This window comes from Heloderma suspectum, chromosome 1, assembly GCF_057233095.1.
Source record: "Heloderma suspectum isolate Gila_16-S chromosome 1, 16-S_ref, whole genome shotgun sequence".
Classification (NCBI taxonomy): Eukaryota; Metazoa; Chordata; class Lepidosauria; order Squamata; family Helodermatidae; genus Heloderma; species Heloderma suspectum.
Window position 1 is genome coordinate 210,406,550 of NC_139458.1, and position 18,866 is coordinate 210,425,415.

Genomic DNA, 18,866 nt, shown 5'->3' on the forward strand with positions numbered 1-18,866 from the left:
CTCTCAGTTAACAACTATATCCTCGTTTAATACCTCCCCTGCAATCTGTTCAGATGCAGCTTTCAAGCATGCACCAAAGGCGCAATCCCATGTTTAGACTGAAAAAAAGTCCTACAACTCCCAGCATTGTATAGCTGGGAAATTCTGGGAGTTGTATGACTTTTTTTCAGTTCAAACATGCATAGGAGTGCACTCTAAATTTCTTAAATACGAAAGATCCCCTTTACATTTTCTAGCTAAGAATACAGTTCCTCTCTTCTTTTTTCTGCTGTTCCTCCTAATCGCACAATTACTGTATCTATTTCCTATCTTTCTGGGAAATCATATAAAATAATTTGAATAGGGAATGAAAAGTTGCTTTAAGTTCTGCTAGTTGGATAGGGACTGAAAAGCGACAGGAACGTTAGGTCTTAATTTCTGGTTTGTCTTCTTGCTTCCCACGCTCACCAACAGTCCCCCAGTTATCCTTTCCCCACCTTTAAAACCCAAAACAAACCCCAGAGTTCTGTTCTAACAGCCAATAAATGTGGCAAGAAACTTCCTTTGAGTGGGGTGGGGAATAGAGGACACGATTATTTCAAATCTGCACCAAAAGAGAGGCTATAACATGCCTGCCTGCCTGCCTGCCTGCCTGGAGTGTCTCCTTTAATTCCTGTGTTTTTGCTCCGCACACAAAGAATTGTAATCGGAACCGGAAAAGTGAGAAGTGTATGAAGCTCTCTCTATTATTGTGTTGTTGTTGTTGTTGTTATTATATTACATATAGTAGCGCGGCAGTTCGGCACTTCCGGGTGTACGGTATCCCGTTGACGCCCATCTGAAACCCCCTTCGCGTTCGGCAGAAGCCGCGCCTGCGCTTTACAGGTGCCCGCGCGGTCTCCCGGGTGGCGCCTGCCAGATCCAAGACGAGGTTGAGTAGACTCGTTCTGAATCTCCTCCTCCCCCTCCCGCTCCCTTTGACTTCCCCCGGCAAGGCTCGGGCGCGCGGCGGCTGAGTGATGTGGCCGGGTCGGGCCGCGCGCTTGGGCTGCCCTTCCCCCTCGGGAGGGTCGTCCTTGCCGGACGGGACGGGGCGCGGGAGGAGGCTCCCTCCTGGCGGGGTTAACGCCCAGGTTGGGCGCGGGACGGAGGAGGCAAGGAGCCTGGCCCTGTGACAGGGCACCCTGTCGTGGTGAGGGGCGGGCATTGCGGCGCCCCCGGCTCCCAAGCACTGTCCATTTAGGGGAGGGGGCGTGTGGGGAGAAGCGCGACGTGAGGGCGAAGACCCCGCTCATTCGCTGCTGAGAAGGCTGCTGAGGAGAGAGTAGTCAGGGTTTAAAAAAATAAATAAATTACTACCGAGGTTGCTCTTCTCGTGCCTTCCAATAGTTCACAGAGAGCAAAATGGGCGCAATTAATTACAAGCTAAGAGGGTTTTTAGAATTGGGAGAGTGACCCAGTTGGTACTCTGGGTTGTATCTAGCCTTAGCCTTCCCCAGCCTGGTGCCTGCCAAATGTTTTCAACTGTAACTCCCTGCATTCCTGACCATTGGCCATTCTGGCTAGGGCTGGTGGAAGTTGTCACATCTGGAGGGCTCCAGGCAGGGGAAACCTGGTCAAACACGTCCCACTCATTTCACTGTGTCTGCTCTAAGTAGGGCTAATACTGGATACAGCTCTTTGTCCCAATATGCTTTGGTGCAGCCTGGGATCTTTTCTGCATGGGTGGCACAATCTAACTTCTGCTGCAGGCCAATGGATGCTTTGCTGGGAATAAGCCCTGTTGAACACAGTGGGAGTTACTTTTGAGTTATCATGCAAAGGATTGTGCTCTTTGAATTAATTTGCAAAAAGTTACCTGGATCGCCATCTTAGGTCCATGGCATCGCTTTTAACACTTAACATGTGGAAACGGTCTGTGAAAAAGCAGGTTGTATGTGTGTGAGAGAGATGGAGAGACACGAATAAAGGTCCTAATAAAGCTACTGCTTTGATGCTGCTGTTTAGCTTTGTTTCTAAATAGGCTAACAGGTCACTGTGCAAGCATGCAGGCAAACATGCATGTGCATGTACATATAGATCTACTGGTCACAACTAAGGAGCAAGCCTAATGGTTTCCATGGGAAGTAGTTGTGTGTCCTGCCAGAGATGGATTTTTTGGCCTGCTTCAAAATTGTCTACGGTCTGATACTCCATTTTAAATGTTCTTTTAAATGCAGCTGATGTCTTAAATTAGCAAATTACTGTCATACAACCTCTTGGAACACTGATATTTTCTTGCATAAGTAGCAAAGTCATCAGCTCTAGCTCCCAAATTAGGCGGGCAATATTGTGCTACTCCATACCAGGTGTAGGTTTCAGTATTTGGTATGCTGCATTGTATAAAAATGAGGAGGTATACACCGCTGTAGGTACTTAGTATTACTTGGTGCCTACTGAATAGGTGCAATGGAAGGCTATGGGATATATGTGTGAAGAGGCATGAAGATTGTGAGGAAGGAATTGCGTCCATCTATGTGTAAGTCAGCTGAATCTCATTTGCAACATTCTGAATTTCTAAAAGGTGCCTGGCTCTGTGCCCCTCTCTAAATTCTTGTCCCAAATCCCAGGTATCTTGGTGTTTGCTATAGAGAGGTATGTGGGGACTCAAGCATGCCCCCTAATTTCACATTTTATTTATTTTATTTATTTATTTATTAAATTTATTAATCGCCCATCTGACTGGTCACCCAGCCACTCTGGGCGATGTACAACCCACCATAAAACAATTTAAAACAATAAAATTTTACCATATTTTTTTTTTTAAAATACCCTAACCCACCCCAAATGCCTGCCTTAACAACCACGTTCTTAATGCACGACGGAAGCTCATTAAAGAGGGGGCATGACGGAGTTCCCTAGGGAGGGAGTTCCACAGAGTGGGGGCCACCACAGAGAAGGCCCTCTCCTTCGTCCCCACCAGTCTAGGTGTCCTGGCTGATGGGACAGAGAGAAGGCCATCTGAGGCTGATCTTGTTAAGCGGCCTGTCTGGTGTTGCTGGAGGCGCTCCTTAAGATAGGCTGGGCCGGAACCATATAGGGTTTTAAAGGTCAAAACCAACACCTTGAATTTGGCCCGGAAAACAACTGGTAACCAGTGCAACTCCTTCAGCACTGGAGTGATGTGATCTCGCCGGCGGCTGCCTTTAATCAGGCGAGCCGCTGCGTTCTGTACCAGCTGCAGCTTCCGAACCGTCTTCAAGGGTAACCCCACGTAGAGCGCATTACAGTAGTCTAAACGAGAGGAGACCAGGGCATGTACTACCGATGGGAGCAGATGGTCGGGAAGGAAGGGGCGCAGCCGCCGTATCAGATGGAGTTGATACAGCGCTGTCCGGCTCACAGCTGACACCTGAGCCTCCATGGACAGCTGGGAGTCCAAAATGACCGCCAGGCTGCAGACCTGGTCTTTCAAGGGTAGCCGTACCCCATTCAACACCAGGTCAACATCCCCCAGCCTCCTCTTGTCTCCCACCAAAAGTACCTCGGTCTTGTCAGGGTTCAGCTTCAGCTTATTCCTCCCCATCCAGCCACTCACCGTCTCCAGACATTTGGACAGGGATTTGTGGGGTGGGGGCAGTGGGCCTTCCTGGTGAGAGAGAGCCACTTGATCTATATTCAGAAATTGCTCTTCGCTCCTTCCTATGGCCCAGGCATAGCACTGAAAACAGCTTCCATAGCTAAGCGCTAGTGAAGCCTGACTTAAATTAAGATGTATAAGTCTCCAAACACAATTTTGTAATATTTTTTTCTTTGAGTGGCACCATCATAGTTTGATTAGTCTTTCTCTTGTGCTTTGGTATAGAATAGGTAATGAGACATGGTATCTAGGCTCCGCAATACATTAAATAGATCTTGCACATCTATAAAACAATTCTAGAGCACCACTATGTAAAAGACCTTTTAAAGGAGTAAAGTAACTTGTCTACATAGTTCTGCATTTCCTTGATCCCAGTTATTTGGGAGTAAGCCCCATTGAACTCAGTGGGACTTCTGTCTGAGTAATCATGTATAGGATTGCACTCCCAATTTGTTTGTATAACAAATTAAACAAATCCTTAATCCTTATACATTCACTATTCAATATTTTAGTTGGTATTTGCATATACTTTTCAGTAACCTGATAGATGCCAAACCACTGTTTGTGGACCTTGCCTACATTTTCTACACATGAATATTATAAAAACTTTTGGCCATAAATGTGACTTGTTGAACCTGTTTAAAAAGAATTTAAAAATGAAATGTGACCACCTTAAATCACTGTTGAAAAAGCTTGGCTTATTGATTTTGCTATCTAGATAGTGAAAATCCATAATACAATTTTACTTTATACTTGTTTTGTTTGGTTAGTAATTTTTGCCATTCATGCTTTCAAATTTATGCCATCAATCCTGAGGACTAGAAACTTAAAACACACCCACACATATACCAAAAAGCAAAACCAACTTAAGGTTCTTGTGAGTGCTTTGTGGCCATTTATGGTCCATCCCAGTGCTGAGATTCTGCTTATATATGAACTGAGTAATTATGTCAGAATGTTCCATTTTAAGAAGGACGAGTAGTAGTTCATCCTTGGGAAAGCCAAGGCGGGTTTATACTGCAATCCTATACAAATCTTCTGAAAAGTAAGTCCCACTGAGTTCAGTGGGGCTTACTTCCAATAAGTAAATATAGGATTGTAGCCTTGATCACTGACTTTAAATTGAAATAGGCTTTGGTCTCTTAAATGTGAAATCTGCTCAGAAAATAGGACAAAAAAAATGTAGGGTGCAGCTGAAATGCATTCTGGCAGGATACCAGGGTTCAGATTATGAATACTTCCTCTTTTCTAGTCTGCACTGTAATGGAAGAAAATGGAGTTGATCATGTTAATAGCATGCAGAGAGCCAGTGACTTCTTGGTCAATTCTAATGCAGAAGAAGAGGAAAGTGGTGACCAAGCATTCCAGGTAAAAAAATCAGTTGTAAACTGTTGTCTTTGTTGCAAGGCTTAGGGTGCATTCACCCTGCCTATTTCACAGAATCTGTAGCCCTTTGGTTTTCCTACTGCTTCCTTTTTTTCTTACCAGAAAATCTGTTAAGGCAGAAAAGACTGAATAGCTGCACAATGCTCTTTGATTGGTAACACTAATCCTCTACAGGTATAAAAACTGAAATACAAATTGGAATTGTTTGTGAGCAGAGGATCTTGTTCTAGTGGATTTGCTTCGTTCAAAACAGCAAACATGCTTTTTTGTCTGTTGTGAAAGCAAAGGGAAATGTTAGCTTCTTATTTTGTCTAGTAAATAGATTAGTTGCGGACTGTTTTTATCCTATAATAGAAAAGCTTGAACATTATTTGCTACTATAAAAATTTTAAAATAAATGATTGAGAAGATATTAAGATATACTTTCTCTGTGGCAGCATCAAACATGCATGGACACAAAGGACCCATCCTTTGGGCAGAATGCGTCTCAAGCAGTCTTGCCCATCACAGTGCCGGTTACTGAAGATACTTCTCTATCGCTGAATGCACAAATGCAGCTGTCTCAGCCACTGCCTTTTTCAGCAGAAGAATTTCACCTTGTAGACCAGAGTGGCCGTTCCCTTTATGAAGTACAATCCTCAGAGGGGTCCAGTACTCACATGGTAAGTATGTCATAGTGCACTCACGTGTTGGATGCATTTTGAATCTCGGAGAGGAAGAACTGTTGGTTGGTTAGGATGCTCACCTGAGAACTACAATCAGCAGCTTTCGATACCATCGACCATGGTATCCTTCTGGATTGGGATTTGGAGGCACTGCACTGGAGTGGTTCTGCTCCGACTTTGTTGGCCGATTCTAGATGGTGGTGCTGGGGGATTATTGCTCTGTGCCTTGGGAACTATACTATGGGGTTCCACGGGGCTCTATTTTATCCCCCATGCTGTTTAACATCTACATGAAAGTGCTGGGGGAGGTTATCCAGAGGTGTGGACTGAGGTGCCATCAATATGCAGATGACACCCAGCTCCATCTCTTTCTCATCAAACCCAGGTGAGGCAGTGGCTGTTCTGAATCAGTGCCTGCGCACGGTAATGGACTGGATGAGGGCCAAGAAACTGAAACTCCAAGATGGAGGTACTGTTAGTGGGTGGTTCAACCTGCCCGGTGATATTCAACCTGGCTAGGTGATATTCAACCTGTTCTGGAGGGGGTTGCATTCCCCCTAAAGAATCACGTTCGTAGTCTGGGGATGCTCTTGGACCAGAACTGTCACTTGAGGCACAGGTGAATTCAGTGGTACGGAGCACTTTTTATCAGCTTAGGCTGGTATACCAACTATGCCCTTATCTGGACAGAGTTAGCCTAGCTACAGTTATCTATGTTCTGGTAACCTCATGTATGGATTACTGCAGTGTGTTATATGTGGGGCTGCCTTTGAAAATGGTCTGGAAACTTCAGCTGGTCCATAATAGGGCAGTAAGATTGTTAACAGGGACTGGCCAATGAGCTCCTATTATGCCAGTACTTTTCCAGCTGCACTGGCTGCCGGTCCATTTCCGCGCCCAATTCAAAGTGCTGGTATTAACATTCAAAGTCCTTAATGGCTTGGGGCCAAGTTATCTGAAGGATCGCCTCCTCCCATATATGCCTGCCTGGACCCTAAGATCGTTCTCAGCGGTCCTTCTCTGTGAGCCCCTGCCAAAGGAAATGAGGCAGGTATCTTTCAGGAAGAGGGCCTTTTCTGTTGTGGCACCCCAGCTGTGGAATGCTCTCCCTAGAGAGGGTCACCTGGCACCTACATTGTGTTCCCTCTGGCGCCAGGTGAAGACCTTTTTATTCTCCCAGGTGTTTTAGCATTTTAGCTTCCTGGTCTTTTAGCTTTGGTGTTTTAAATCTGTATTTTAAATCTCTGCATTGCTCCTAGGTTTTATTCTGGTTGTATTGTTATATTGTCCTTTTAATGCTTTTATATTTTATATTGTTTTATCCTGCACTTTTTGGTTTTAATTTTTGTGAACCACCCAGAGAGCTTCAGCTATTGGATGGTATAAAATAAATAATCACTTTCCTGATTTGTAACAGGTTTTTGTGTATCTACAAGGCTGGCCCTACCAGTAACCAGAGTGAGGCAGTCACTGCAGGCAGCAAATACTGGAGGGCAGGAAGCAGCAGTGAGATGTTGGAGGGCAGAGCTGTGTGTCCACACCACACAGCCTACCCTGCATCCCTTAAACTAGCCTGCAGTTTGAATTATGACGATAGCAGATGACCTGGTCAACATCTTTCTCTTTTCAATGATTTGTGTATAACAGTATCTCTCAAATATTATCTGAACCAATTATCTGCCTGTAGCAAGCAATGTTCAGTATTCCACACAAAATTGTTTGTGTTTCTTTATAACATGAAGTTATAAAGTGTCTCTCTATAAAATGAAGTTCATGATTTAAAACTCAAGCACACATGCATTAAATGGAATTCAAGTTAGAATAAAATATTCTCTTGCTTCCAACAACTTGCATGTAAACTAAAGGCAAATGCACATGCGAATATTTCTGCAGTAAGAGATTTTATTTTGTATTATGCTTCTCCAAAGCTCACAATTCTTACTTCATTATTTATTACAATTTAGTTTCAGTTTTTTTAACATTAAACATAGAAGCAGTGTGAACCTGGGTAGAGAAAGAGAAGGCGCAGAAGGAGAAGCTGGAGGTGGAGTTAAATTTAAACAAATTGTAAGCTGGAACACATATAGTTCACCATCTGTAATGTTGAGAAAAATACTGTAGATAAAAGCACAGGGTGAAGTCCGATGTAACGTGAGCAGAACTGCACTCATGTGGTGCGATGTTCTCCCTCCTGCAGCCCCCCATGCCTCCCTAAAATCTGCTCCAGAGGGTTGGGAGACATTCCAGAGTAGATTTTGAGGGCATGTGGTGGGAGGAATCACCCTCTTACCAGTTCCGCTGTCAGAAGCAGCTCTGTCCTTGGAAGGACCTCATTTGATTCCACCCATAGTGTTGTCCTGGGAGACATTGTGTATTGCTGTCTCTGTATGGAGTCATGTTACAGTGAATGTCCCCTTGGGCTCTCTTCACACCTGAGGTGTTTTTTTTAGCAGGATTGTTCTTCTTTAATCACTGGTTTTCACAGGAGCTTTAGATGATGCTTCTGCTCTTCTGCTGCTATCTCACAACTTTCCTTCCCTCTTCCTGTGTTATCTGAGAAGGGGGAAAACCTGGCATTTTCTTTGCTTGTGATTGAAATCATCATTTCCCCCCTGTGTATTTCCCCTTTAGTGCTTTGTCCTGCTTAGTGTGGGCGTGTGCTAGGGAATGTTGCTGGGTGGTGTTGAATGACATTGTCATGACAACAAATTGGTGGATGAGGGGGCAGGTCACTGACTGGGCTTCCAGTGACCATTTCCGCCTGTCTCCTGTTCCACTGTGGGCTCCAAGATCCCCTTGAATACAGCAATGCTTACTTCTGAGTAAACTCATTGGCTGTAAGGCTTTCCTTTCCTGGGAGTAAGTGCCATTGAAATCTGTGTGGTTTGCTTCTGAGTAGGCATGTATAGGAGTGCATTGTAAGTCTACTTAGAGTAGCAGTCTTAAGGTTTCCCATCCCCTTCAGTGCATGTACTTGGAACCTCCCCCTCCCGTTGACTCCACTGATTGTTTCTTCTCCCTTTTGCTCACCAGTTTGATGGACTTTTTCCCTCCCAGGGTGGATGGGGGAGTCTCCCTTCTCAGCCACGCAGAAGAAAGGCTTGACAGTTAGGATTTCAATGGGTATTAAAAGTGCCTTTTCTCCTCCCCTGAATAAATTCATCATGCAGAGCTTGGAATGGTCATTTTACATAGTTTCCTTTTGGGGTGTGGAGTTGTTTTAGATAAGGCAGTAATGCTGAGGTGGTTTTCCATAGTATTCCCTCCCACCTAGCCAGCCACTATCTTGTCTCCTAGACCACCTTGCAGGGTCATTGGGAAGCCATAATAAGGGGGAAGAGCAACAACAGTGGGGGTGGAGGGGGAAGCAAGGTGGGTCTAATGAAGATGGTGTCCCTGTGAAGCAGTCGCCTGGTTGGGGGGCATGGGGCTGCTAGAGATGGCTTGATGCAATGACTGTATACAAGTCAGTTAGTGGATTTCTTACTTCTGTAGTTAGGAACCTGGTAATCGGTATACCATTCAAACTCAGTAGTGCAAGCAATAAACTGCATTTAATTCCATGACACATATTTAGCAGAGAAGGACTAGCAGCACCAGCAACCTCGGGGTAAGCCACCGAGAAGACTCTCTCTTCCTTGGAGGAAGGGGGGACCAGCTCCCATGGTCTGCTATCCAGATCACTAGAAATGCTTCCGATTTCCCTCCTGCTGTGGAGTTGTGGAGGGACAGGTGGAGCCATCAATCATGTTATAGGAACCAGTGATCAGGGAGGGGAGGGGGTATGGAGCCAGCAGCCCCTTTCTTTCCTGATTGTTCCATGCAGCTCATTTAGCTTTGCCCAGCCACGGAAAGATATAATGTGGAGGGACGCGCTATGAGAGATGCCTGTATGCAGGGCCAGTGTAAATCCCGGAAAGGATCTGGAATCAAAAGCACCAGTTTTTAGTGGGATAAAATGCCAGGTGTGAAGAGAGTCTTGGTGTTGCTTTCTATCCATAATGAACTTGTGTAGGATAGACAGGTCTTGTGATTAAAGGTGTAGGTCTCTTCCCCTCCCCCCCCCCCCCCGCTCCGCCTACCACCACCACTTTTACAATTTTGGTAGCCAGGGAGACCCATTTTTTGTGTCCTATTAGAACAAAAGCAATTATAATGATTGTGGTCAAGTTGTTCTGACATTCACATTAAATCATGCACATTTATCATCCCTACCAACTCACTGATGTGTTTCCTTTGTAGGTGATTGTTGCCAGCCAGTCTGAAAATGGTCAAGTGCTACATGTTATTCCTTCTTCACAGCCAGGAATGGCACAAGTGATTATTCCCCAAAGTCAATGTCTGGATGTTACCAGCTCTCAGGGTGAGTTATACTTGGAGGTCCAAATCTCACAATATCCCAACACATTATATGGAAGCAAATTCCACTAAAGCAATAAGACTTCTATTAAAGTTAAATAAAAGCATTGAACATTTGATTTGTACATTCATGTGACAAAACATTTCCATTCTTTATGTTGTTCTGTTTCCATACTTAATGGTCAAGAACTTTATCTCTAAACTTTGCATTTATAGCAGTTTTTATTTGTGGCTCTGGCTGCTTTGTCACCACTATGTAAGCTGGATAAGGTGTCTATGTACTAAATAATGTACAAAATGGTTTGATTCAGATTTGTAATTGCCACTTGCCTGCAGTGCACAGCTGTTTGCTTTTTGGCAGCCACCATAGGACTGTGCAGTATTTCTCAAGACAGGAGAAAATGGTACGTCACTGTGGCTGCTACCTTTGTATGTCTATGTCCAGCCAAAGAGAGCAGGGGTGCTTCCCAACAAAACGTTTATCCTGCAATCTCCCTGCCTCGTTCAGAAAAAGTTGCACTCCAGATGACCTTGTTGTCATTGTGTAACCCTCTCGTGTTTTCCCACCACTTCTCCTGTCTTTTTTCTTTTTACAAAAAATCCATTAAGGAGGAAAAAATGGAATAGCTGAACAGTGTATTTTCGTTGGTAGCGCTAGGAGACCTCCGTCTGGAAGCACCCCGAGAGAATCCATACCTGCATAGGCATGCAGGAGCCTTTACACTGTTTTGTGCTCCTTAATTGGAGGAACACAGTGGGCAGTCATGGGTTCTGTATGTGTGCACTATTTCCAGGAAGAAGGGGAAAACACCTTGTAAAGTGGCAGGCAGAATGGAGGAGGGGAGCAAGTGACTGGAGAAGGTGTTGTGAGACTGCCCCTTTCAGACTACTTGTCAAAGCAGATTAATTTATACCGCCATAGAATGACTCGCTAACTGGCCCTGTCCACACTGGCGTCCTCCCACCCCACCCCCATTATTGCAACTCAACTCTTCTACAGTTGAAAGCATCCTAAATGTGCATGGTTGAAAATAAGTTCTGTTCTGCTCGATGCGAAGTCCAAATAAATGTGCTCACCATTGTCCGATTGTAAATAATGGGAAGGTCTGTTCTGGTGCAGTTAATTTCAAGAGCAATTATACATCCAGAGTTCGCACTGATGCTGAGTGTTTATAGATATTTTAAAACTTGCATATATTCCTAGAATAAGCCATATTTTAAAACAATTTGGTGTATAATGTTTGACAGCAATAGTCAAGTTCTTGATGTACCTGATGTAGACCTCCTCTACAGTTAGTTCCTTTTTCCTTCTTCTACCTGCATATTTTGGTTGACCTATAGTACACTAAAGTCTAGGCAGGATCTTAAAAGAAATTCCCCTTCCCAATTTGCACCAAACCATCTGCCCCCACCAAAGGTACTTAACAGCTCCCCTCTAAGATATTCTCCCACATAGGGTAGGGTAACTATTATAACCCCTTCATGCAGCTCCCTCTCCTAACTTATTTGAAGACATAGGTTTCTGAGAGGCTGTGTCCCCCTTCTTTTTCTTGGGGGCATGTATCAGCAGTCTGTATTCGCTGGCCTGCACAGAGGCCATTACTGCTAGTCACCAAGTATGGCTGATGTTTAATACCTCCACCTCACTGCATTAGAAGTAGCGTCTTGCTCTTTTCCTCCTCTGTCTTGGCTTCCTCTCTTTGCCCTAGCATGGAATAGAAACCTAGAATTATGTATAGAAACGCAAGCAAGATGGTGTGGCCCCCCTTTTTTTCTTGCAGGTGTTGTAGAGCCCCTGATACAAAGAAAATTCCAAAATCCATAGTGACAAATCCTTTTTCTTACGGTCAACACAGCTACCTTTGTTTTATTATAAGGAAGTTAGCTAGGTTGCAGTCAGAGCTGAGGGTGGTTATGGACAGGTACATTCACCTGCTCAGAGCAGCACTTTCCCTGAGCTCTGCCCTTACCTCGACATACAACAGAATTAGTCAGTGGAGCCTGGGTGCAAGTAAGAAGATTTCTCTGTTCCTTGATTGTCTGAAGGTCTGGCAGACATAGACTCATTTTTCAGATTCAGACTGCGTCTCACAAAGTCCTCATTGTTCAGAAATGATGTGATTTACCACAGGTGTTCCTGATTCTGTGTACACTTAATGAGGAAAGTTTATTTCCATTTTTTACAAAGATGCTTCAGAAGAGAAAAACTGTGAAGGAAATTTGCAGACAGTGGCAGTGGCTGCTATAGCAGACAGTACAAGCAGTTACATCCTTCATCCTCAAGCATCTCTCGCAGTGTCCAAAAAGGCAGCTGATAGGTAGGTCAGAAGACAAACAAAGCCCACCTGAGACTTTGTAAGTAATGAGTTTCTACGGACTTTCCTACTGTCAGATTTTTGTTGAATTTTCTCCTGTTGGCATTTTGAAATGGTCACAGCTTGCATTTGTGTTCTCATGACTGGCTTCTCTGGACTCCTAATTCACCCTACCTCTGAAGGCTTGTTGCTTTAAACTAGCATTTATAAAATGCCAGGTGCAGCAAAATAACCCCCTGCCTCTTTCAGACCATTAAGCAACTGCCCAATGAAAGAGGTACCAACTTTACGGTGCTGGTCATCCACTAGTGTAAGAGATTTCCCTTTCCCCCAGCAGCTCCCCATGCGTGGCCCAAATCTGCTCCGGAGACCAGTAAGTAAGAGCTTTATCTCTTGCCAGCACGATTTGCCTCAGTTCTTCAAACTCCCTTCCTGAAAAAGTCTGTTCTAGAACTTCCACAGTGAAGACAGATGCAAATAATTCACTCAGCTTTTCTGCAGTCTCCTCCTCCTTTAGCACACCTTTTAACTTCTTGTCATCCATTTACCTCCCCAGCCAGTTTCCTGCTTCGGATATATTTTACTATATTTTTAATTGTTGGTCTTAATATTTTTAGCTAGAAGCTCCTCATTTTTTTTACCCCTTATTTCTGCTTGTATCTGTGTGTGTGCAGGTTTGTGTTCTTTTTTTCTCCTCATTTGGGCAAGACTTCCATTTTCTGAAGGAAGTTTACTTCAGTCTAATATTTTCCTTGACTCTGCTCATTAATCATGCCGGCATCCTCTTGGACTTGGTACCTTTCCTGATCTGCGGTATACATTCTGGCTGAGCTATTGTTGTGGCTTTGAAAAATCTTCAAGTTTTCTGGAGAAATTTGACTGCCTTGACATATCTTTTCAACTTTGATTTTACCAGTGTCCTCTCTTAAAATCAAATGTAACTGGGCTGGACTTTCTTGGGAGTTGCCCACTTGCATACGTCGAATTTAATTGCACTGTGGTCACTCTTTCCAATTGGTTCAACAAGATTTGCATCTTGCTTCAGGTCCTGGGCACCATTTAAGATGAAGTCCAGGATCAGTACCTTGACCAACTATTCTAGGGCACAGTTATTCTGAGTTTCTAGACATTGTACCTGTTATGTCCAGAACATGTATTTACCCAGTCTATGCGAGAGTAATTGAAGTTGCCCATTACTACAGCGCTTTCTCCTTTTATTACCCTGAGCACCTCTCACTTCTGCACGTTCCTCAAACTCCACATTTCCCACTTAGAACTCTTCCCTGTCCTCTGTGCTCATCTTGTTTTGCTCCATTGTCCCACCAACCTCTTCACACACACCACACCTTGGTCATCTTCAGTTGAACATCTGCACAGAGGGCCAAAATATATATTTGGCAGCAGACCCAAGTGTGGGATCTCTGGTCACTGCCAGACATTTGAAAAGTGGTGGAGGAGCGTGCAAGTTGGTGAGGAGAAGCTGCAGGCATGGGAGGGGAGGATGCAGTGAGGAAGGATTAGGATTAAGCACCTCTGCGCTGTCTGCTTCAGACTCCCCTCTGCATGCCACGGTTGAGAAGGGTGGTGAACTAAGTTCCCAGATTTGGTTTTGCTGCCTAACATCTGCTCTGTGGTCCTGGAAGAAATAAAAAATATTTGCTGACTTTGTCCACTTTAAATTAATGGTTTCCTCTGCCATATTAATACACTACCTGAATCTATGCCCACTACAGCAATACTTAGGATCTACTACCCCTCTGTTTCTCTCATCATCCCCCCCACACACACACACACTGCTCAAGACCTTGCCTACCATAGTTATGTGCCATAATCTCTTGTATGCCATGCCCCCTTGTTCCTTTTTTCCATTCCCCTCAATGACCTGGTGTGCACATAATGGCAGTTCGTGAGTTATTTAACTCAAGAATTGCTGAAATCTATTAGGAGCAAATGAATGCACTGTCTCCTGTGCGCTTATTGATTGATTGATTGATTGATTGATGGCATTTATACCCCGCCTTTTTTCCTCTTGCAAGGAACCCAAGGCAGCTTACATTATCATCCTCCTCTCCATTTTATCCTCACAACAACAACCCTGTGAGGTGTGTTGGGCTGAGAGTCTGTGACTGGCCCAAAGTCACTCAGTGAGCTTCCATGGCCGAGTGGGAACTAGAACCTGGATCTCCCAGCTCCTAGTCCAACACTCTTGCCACTACACCACACTGGCTCTTGTCACTTCCACTCTCAATTAACAATCTACAGTCACCTCATTCATAGGTTGTTAGTGTGATGTCTGAACCCAGACATGTGGGGTTGTTAAGGGTTAAACAACCCAGAATTAATCCAACAACAAACCATGGGTTAACTCTGGGTTATTTAAACTCTAAACAGCCCAGAGAATCTGGGATCAGATGTCACGCTAACAACCTATGAAAGGGGAGATCATAAGTTGTTAATTGGGAGTGGAAGTGACGAGTGCACCAGAGGCAGCTCTCTCTGTCTCTCCTGCTTGTGCCTGACAACTCCTGGGTTGTCGTTATGTGTGAACTGGCTCAATATCTCTTCAGTGACCTGGTTCACATGTAATGCCAATTGATGGGTTAAGCAACCATGAATTGGTGGGGCCATGCAGGAGCAAATGAGCACACTGCCTTCCACCCACTCGCCACTTCTGCTTGCATCCGTTTTGCATTTCCAAAACAATCCAGGAACATTTCTGGGTTGTTAGTCATGATGTCCAAACCTGACACTCTGGATTGTTATGGACTGTTAAGGATTAAACAACCCAGAGTTTTAACCCAACAACAAACCATGGGTTCAAACTCTGGTTTGTTTAATCCTCAGCAATCCAAAGTGCCAGGTTTGGACGTCACAGCTAACAACCTAGGAACAGGGTGTTGCTGGATTGTTTTGAAAAACAAAACTTCTGCGAGCATGCAGAAGGCAGAGTGTTCACTCATGCTCGGCCCCGACAACCCATGGGTTGTCATTACGTGCAAACTAGGCCAATAAGTACAATAGACAGTCGTGTTTTTAAAATGATCGTTTCTGTCTAATTTGGGTGTTATGCCTTTTTGCAAATACTCTCTTACAAATATCTACCACAAGATTTGAAAAATTATAAACCTGCCTCTATTTTCAATATAGCAATAAATCTATATCAGACTTGTGATGACTTGTGTTTAGTTACCTGGATTCGTTTTGACTATCAATTTCTGCATTGTTATACAGGATTTTGGAAGATGCTTTTCCAGTTTCTCCTCAATCATTGCCCTCAAATGCACCTGCATGGGCTCACCGTCTCAGAAGCTGTGAGGTGAGCTAAAAATAAAACAAATCCTGAGCAAAACATTAATCTTACAAACTAGTGTAGAAGGTAACTACTGTTGTTAGGTATGTAATTAATTATGTCCTGTCTCATTTTGTTTGTTTTGATCCAAGCCACTCTGGTAAGATAAGAATGGTGTACACAAGGGGCTTTAGGCTGATTGTCATGGACTGTGAATAGCCTGAACAACCCAGTCTAAAGAGGGGAAATACTGTAAATATAATTGTTCTCTAAGTGTTATACCTAACGATGTCCTTCCCCCAGTTGAATGGATACTGCAGGTGGACTGGATTTCCTCTCCCTCCTGCAGTCTCTGATGTGCCCCCCAAATCTGTTCCAGGGTCTTGGGGGACCCTATGGAGCAGATTTTGGGGGGCACAGTGGGGAGGAGGGGAATACCCGTAGCAATGTTGGATTTAGCCCTAAGAAACATATTTTTCTAGAGGGAAGATTAACAAATGAAAACAAAACTATTGTGCAAGTTTTTCTCCAGTTTCTGACAGAAAAAACAACAAGCATAAAGGAATTGCCTTACAGTGAAACCCTTTCCCCTGTGTAAGAAGCAGAGTGGTAACTAACAAAAGTGGTCTGCACTCATGGACAGGATTGCAGAACTGACAGCTGCACTGCTGAATGTACACCCTGAATGAGGGGTTGTGAACTTAGAGGCTTCTGGGGTCTTTTAAGTGTGCCCTCAACATAGAAATAGGTAGGTGCTCCATTTTATTAACAATGGAATAAGACAAATTGTTAAAAGGTGGTTTATAAGTAAATAAATAAATCTGGGTATTTCTTCATCTTCCACTATGTTGCTCATCTTTCACTCTTATGAATGATCCTAAACCTAGATCCTGCTCCACTGCTCCCAGCAGTGCAAACCCCACTCTTCCCTCCTCTGCTCTAAGCCCCACCTCTACAATATCCAATGGGGTTACTCTCCTGCCTACCATTTTTCTCTTTTTTCCCCATCTCTGTCCTCCATCTCACTTCCTCCTCCCTTACATATGCACTGTTTATGGCCAGACTTCTGATAGGGACATAGAAAGCTGCTTTATACTGAGTCAAGCCATTGGTCCATTAACTTAGTGTTGTCGCCACTGACTGGCAGTGGCTCTCCAGGGTTTCAGGCAGGATCCTTTCCCAGCCCTGCCTAAAGAAGCGGGGGATTCAACATGGGACCCTCTGCATGCAAAGCAGGTGCTCTACCATTGAGCTACATACAGCTCCTCCCAATCTCCTAACTAGTCAGGAACTCATGGCTTTTTAAAGGGCTCTATTGTGTGTGATATCTGTCTTTATGAGAAGCCACAGCCTTTGGCTTGTGTGTTTAATTAAGTTGGCTGACCAGAGAGCTTTGTTACAAGGCTGAGGTAGGTAAGTGTGTCATCTAATGCTGTAGTGTAACGATGCCACGTTGGGTCACAACAAGTAGTAGGGTATAGAGCAGTGTGTCCGTGGGCTACCTATGCAGCTCCCATATTCAGGCCTTCTGTCACTTACAATAACAGGTTATCTAGACTGATGCTGAAGGTTGTTTTACAATACTGCAGTGTAATCAAGCCACATTCTGAAAAACTATGTCAAGAGAGCAGGATGGAGGACCATGCACCAAACCCATGGATGAGAAATACGTACCAAATGTGGCTGGTTCCAGCTTTAAGGGGGCCCTGGTCTTCTGGTAGATCCCCTCCTCTGTCAGTGGGCCCTAACGGGGTTACCTGGCTATGGTGGTGCCCCCAAGCAGCGGTAGGTGGCTGAGTCTAGCCACTTTTTCCATTTCCCAGTGTGACACTAGCTTAGGACATTGTAGGAAACTAAATGGGTAGCTAGATCCAGCCACCTGATGCTACTTGGAGTGCTGAGCCAGGAAAAAAAATTAAGGGGTCCCCAGTGCAGCACTGCCCAAGGATTCTAGGTGCTGGTACCAGCCCTGGCACCAAATGTATGGAGGAGGAGTACATCTTTTAAGATAGGCCTTGTTGATTAACTGTGCTATACACTGCAAGGTAAAATATTCTAGACCCACTAGCCAAATAGACCTGGGTCAGGGGAAATCGTTTTGGAAAACTTCATTAGATAGATCTCTTCTGTGATCCTCTGTTTAGATTTTTGAGACCTTCTCATTAAATTTGGTACCTAGCGTCTCCTTCAGTTTTTCTGTTACAGTTACCTTGCAGTCTTCTTCACTTTAAAACCAATATTTGTCTGGCTTACAAGGTGAGAAAAGTAGCATAGATTAATTCTGTAATCTGCTGTTATATTGCAATATGATAAATTTAGGAAATGAAGCCTTCAATTTGTCGACGCCTAGGCCAGACTTACTTAACGCTGAAACAGAAATGTAGAGCTAGACAGCAGAACATGGGCCCTCTTGTGTATTTAACATAAGAGATGTTTAAACGGAACATGGCACATAACCCTCAGCAGCAGCTTTTCTTTAGAATCACATAGAGTGGTGAAAGTGGGCAGAAATGAAACATGGCATTCCAGAATATCATTTCACCTGTACATCACTGAGTTTTGAATACAATCAAAAGGTTGCAGGGAGTTCTGGCAAAACATATGAGTTTTTGTCGCTACTTGCATTAAACCAGCAAATTGCTTTTTAAACTCAGGGGGGTTGAAAAGTCTTTCTTAGGCCAACAGGAAGAAACAGTTGCAAAAATGCTGTCTCATGTGCAGATAGTGTGCCTGCAGCCCCCTGGATTGCAATCAACATCCTCATTTGACGGTATTGACCAGTCGGGCACTAAAAAGCATTTCAGTGGTTGAATAATCCTATTATCTCACCTCCTTTTCTTGCAGAAAATCGGGGACTCATACCGTGGCTATTGTTCAAGTGAAACAGAATTAGAGAGTATTCTAACACAGCACAAACAGCAAACACACAGTGTGTGGGGAACACGCCAGTCTCCAAGCCCAGCTAAACCTGCCACAAGGCTGATGTGGAAGTCCCAATATGTCCCTTTTGATGGGATCCCTTTTGTCAATGCTGGTAATTAACTTCCTTCTTAATAGTTTTTAAATTTATTAAAGAGACTCTGCCTCAGTTCTCTTGCAGAAGGTGTATAGGCATTGTGAAGGGTTAGAAAGGGGCAAAAGGCGTTAAACCTCAGTGCCCCCGTTTTAATGGCTTACGTTCAAATTCAGCATTGTGTGCGTGCGCGTGTATACATGTTCTATTCCTGTGAGAGAAATTTGTCTTTCAGAACCCT

The 18,866-nt window shown here is 44.1% G+C and overlaps 1 protein-coding gene across 3 annotated transcripts in view; it reads left to right on the forward strand.

Annotated features, from left to right (window-relative positions):
- The first annotated feature begins 718 nt into the window (after window positions 1-718).
- Window positions 719-18,866, forward strand: part of CARF (calcium responsive transcription factor) — a 50,725-nt gene continuing 32,577 nt past the window's right edge. For all 3 annotated transcript variants that reach the window (XM_084818160.1, XM_084818170.1, XM_084818178.1), the window contains exons 1-7: window positions 719-2,497; window positions 4,851-4,966; window positions 5,422-5,646; window positions 9,892-10,012; window positions 12,197-12,326; window positions 15,555-15,639; window positions 18,457-18,646. In XM_084818160.1, coding sequence (XP_084674286.1) covers window positions 2,461-2,497; window positions 4,851-4,966; window positions 5,422-5,646; window positions 9,892-10,012; window positions 12,197-12,326; window positions 15,555-15,639; window positions 18,457-18,646 — 904 coding nt within the window. In that variant the 5' untranslated portion in view covers window positions 719-2,460. The remainder of the gene's footprint in view (window positions 2,498-4,850; window positions 4,967-5,421; window positions 5,647-9,891; window positions 10,013-12,196; window positions 12,327-15,554; window positions 15,640-18,456; window positions 18,647-18,866) is intronic.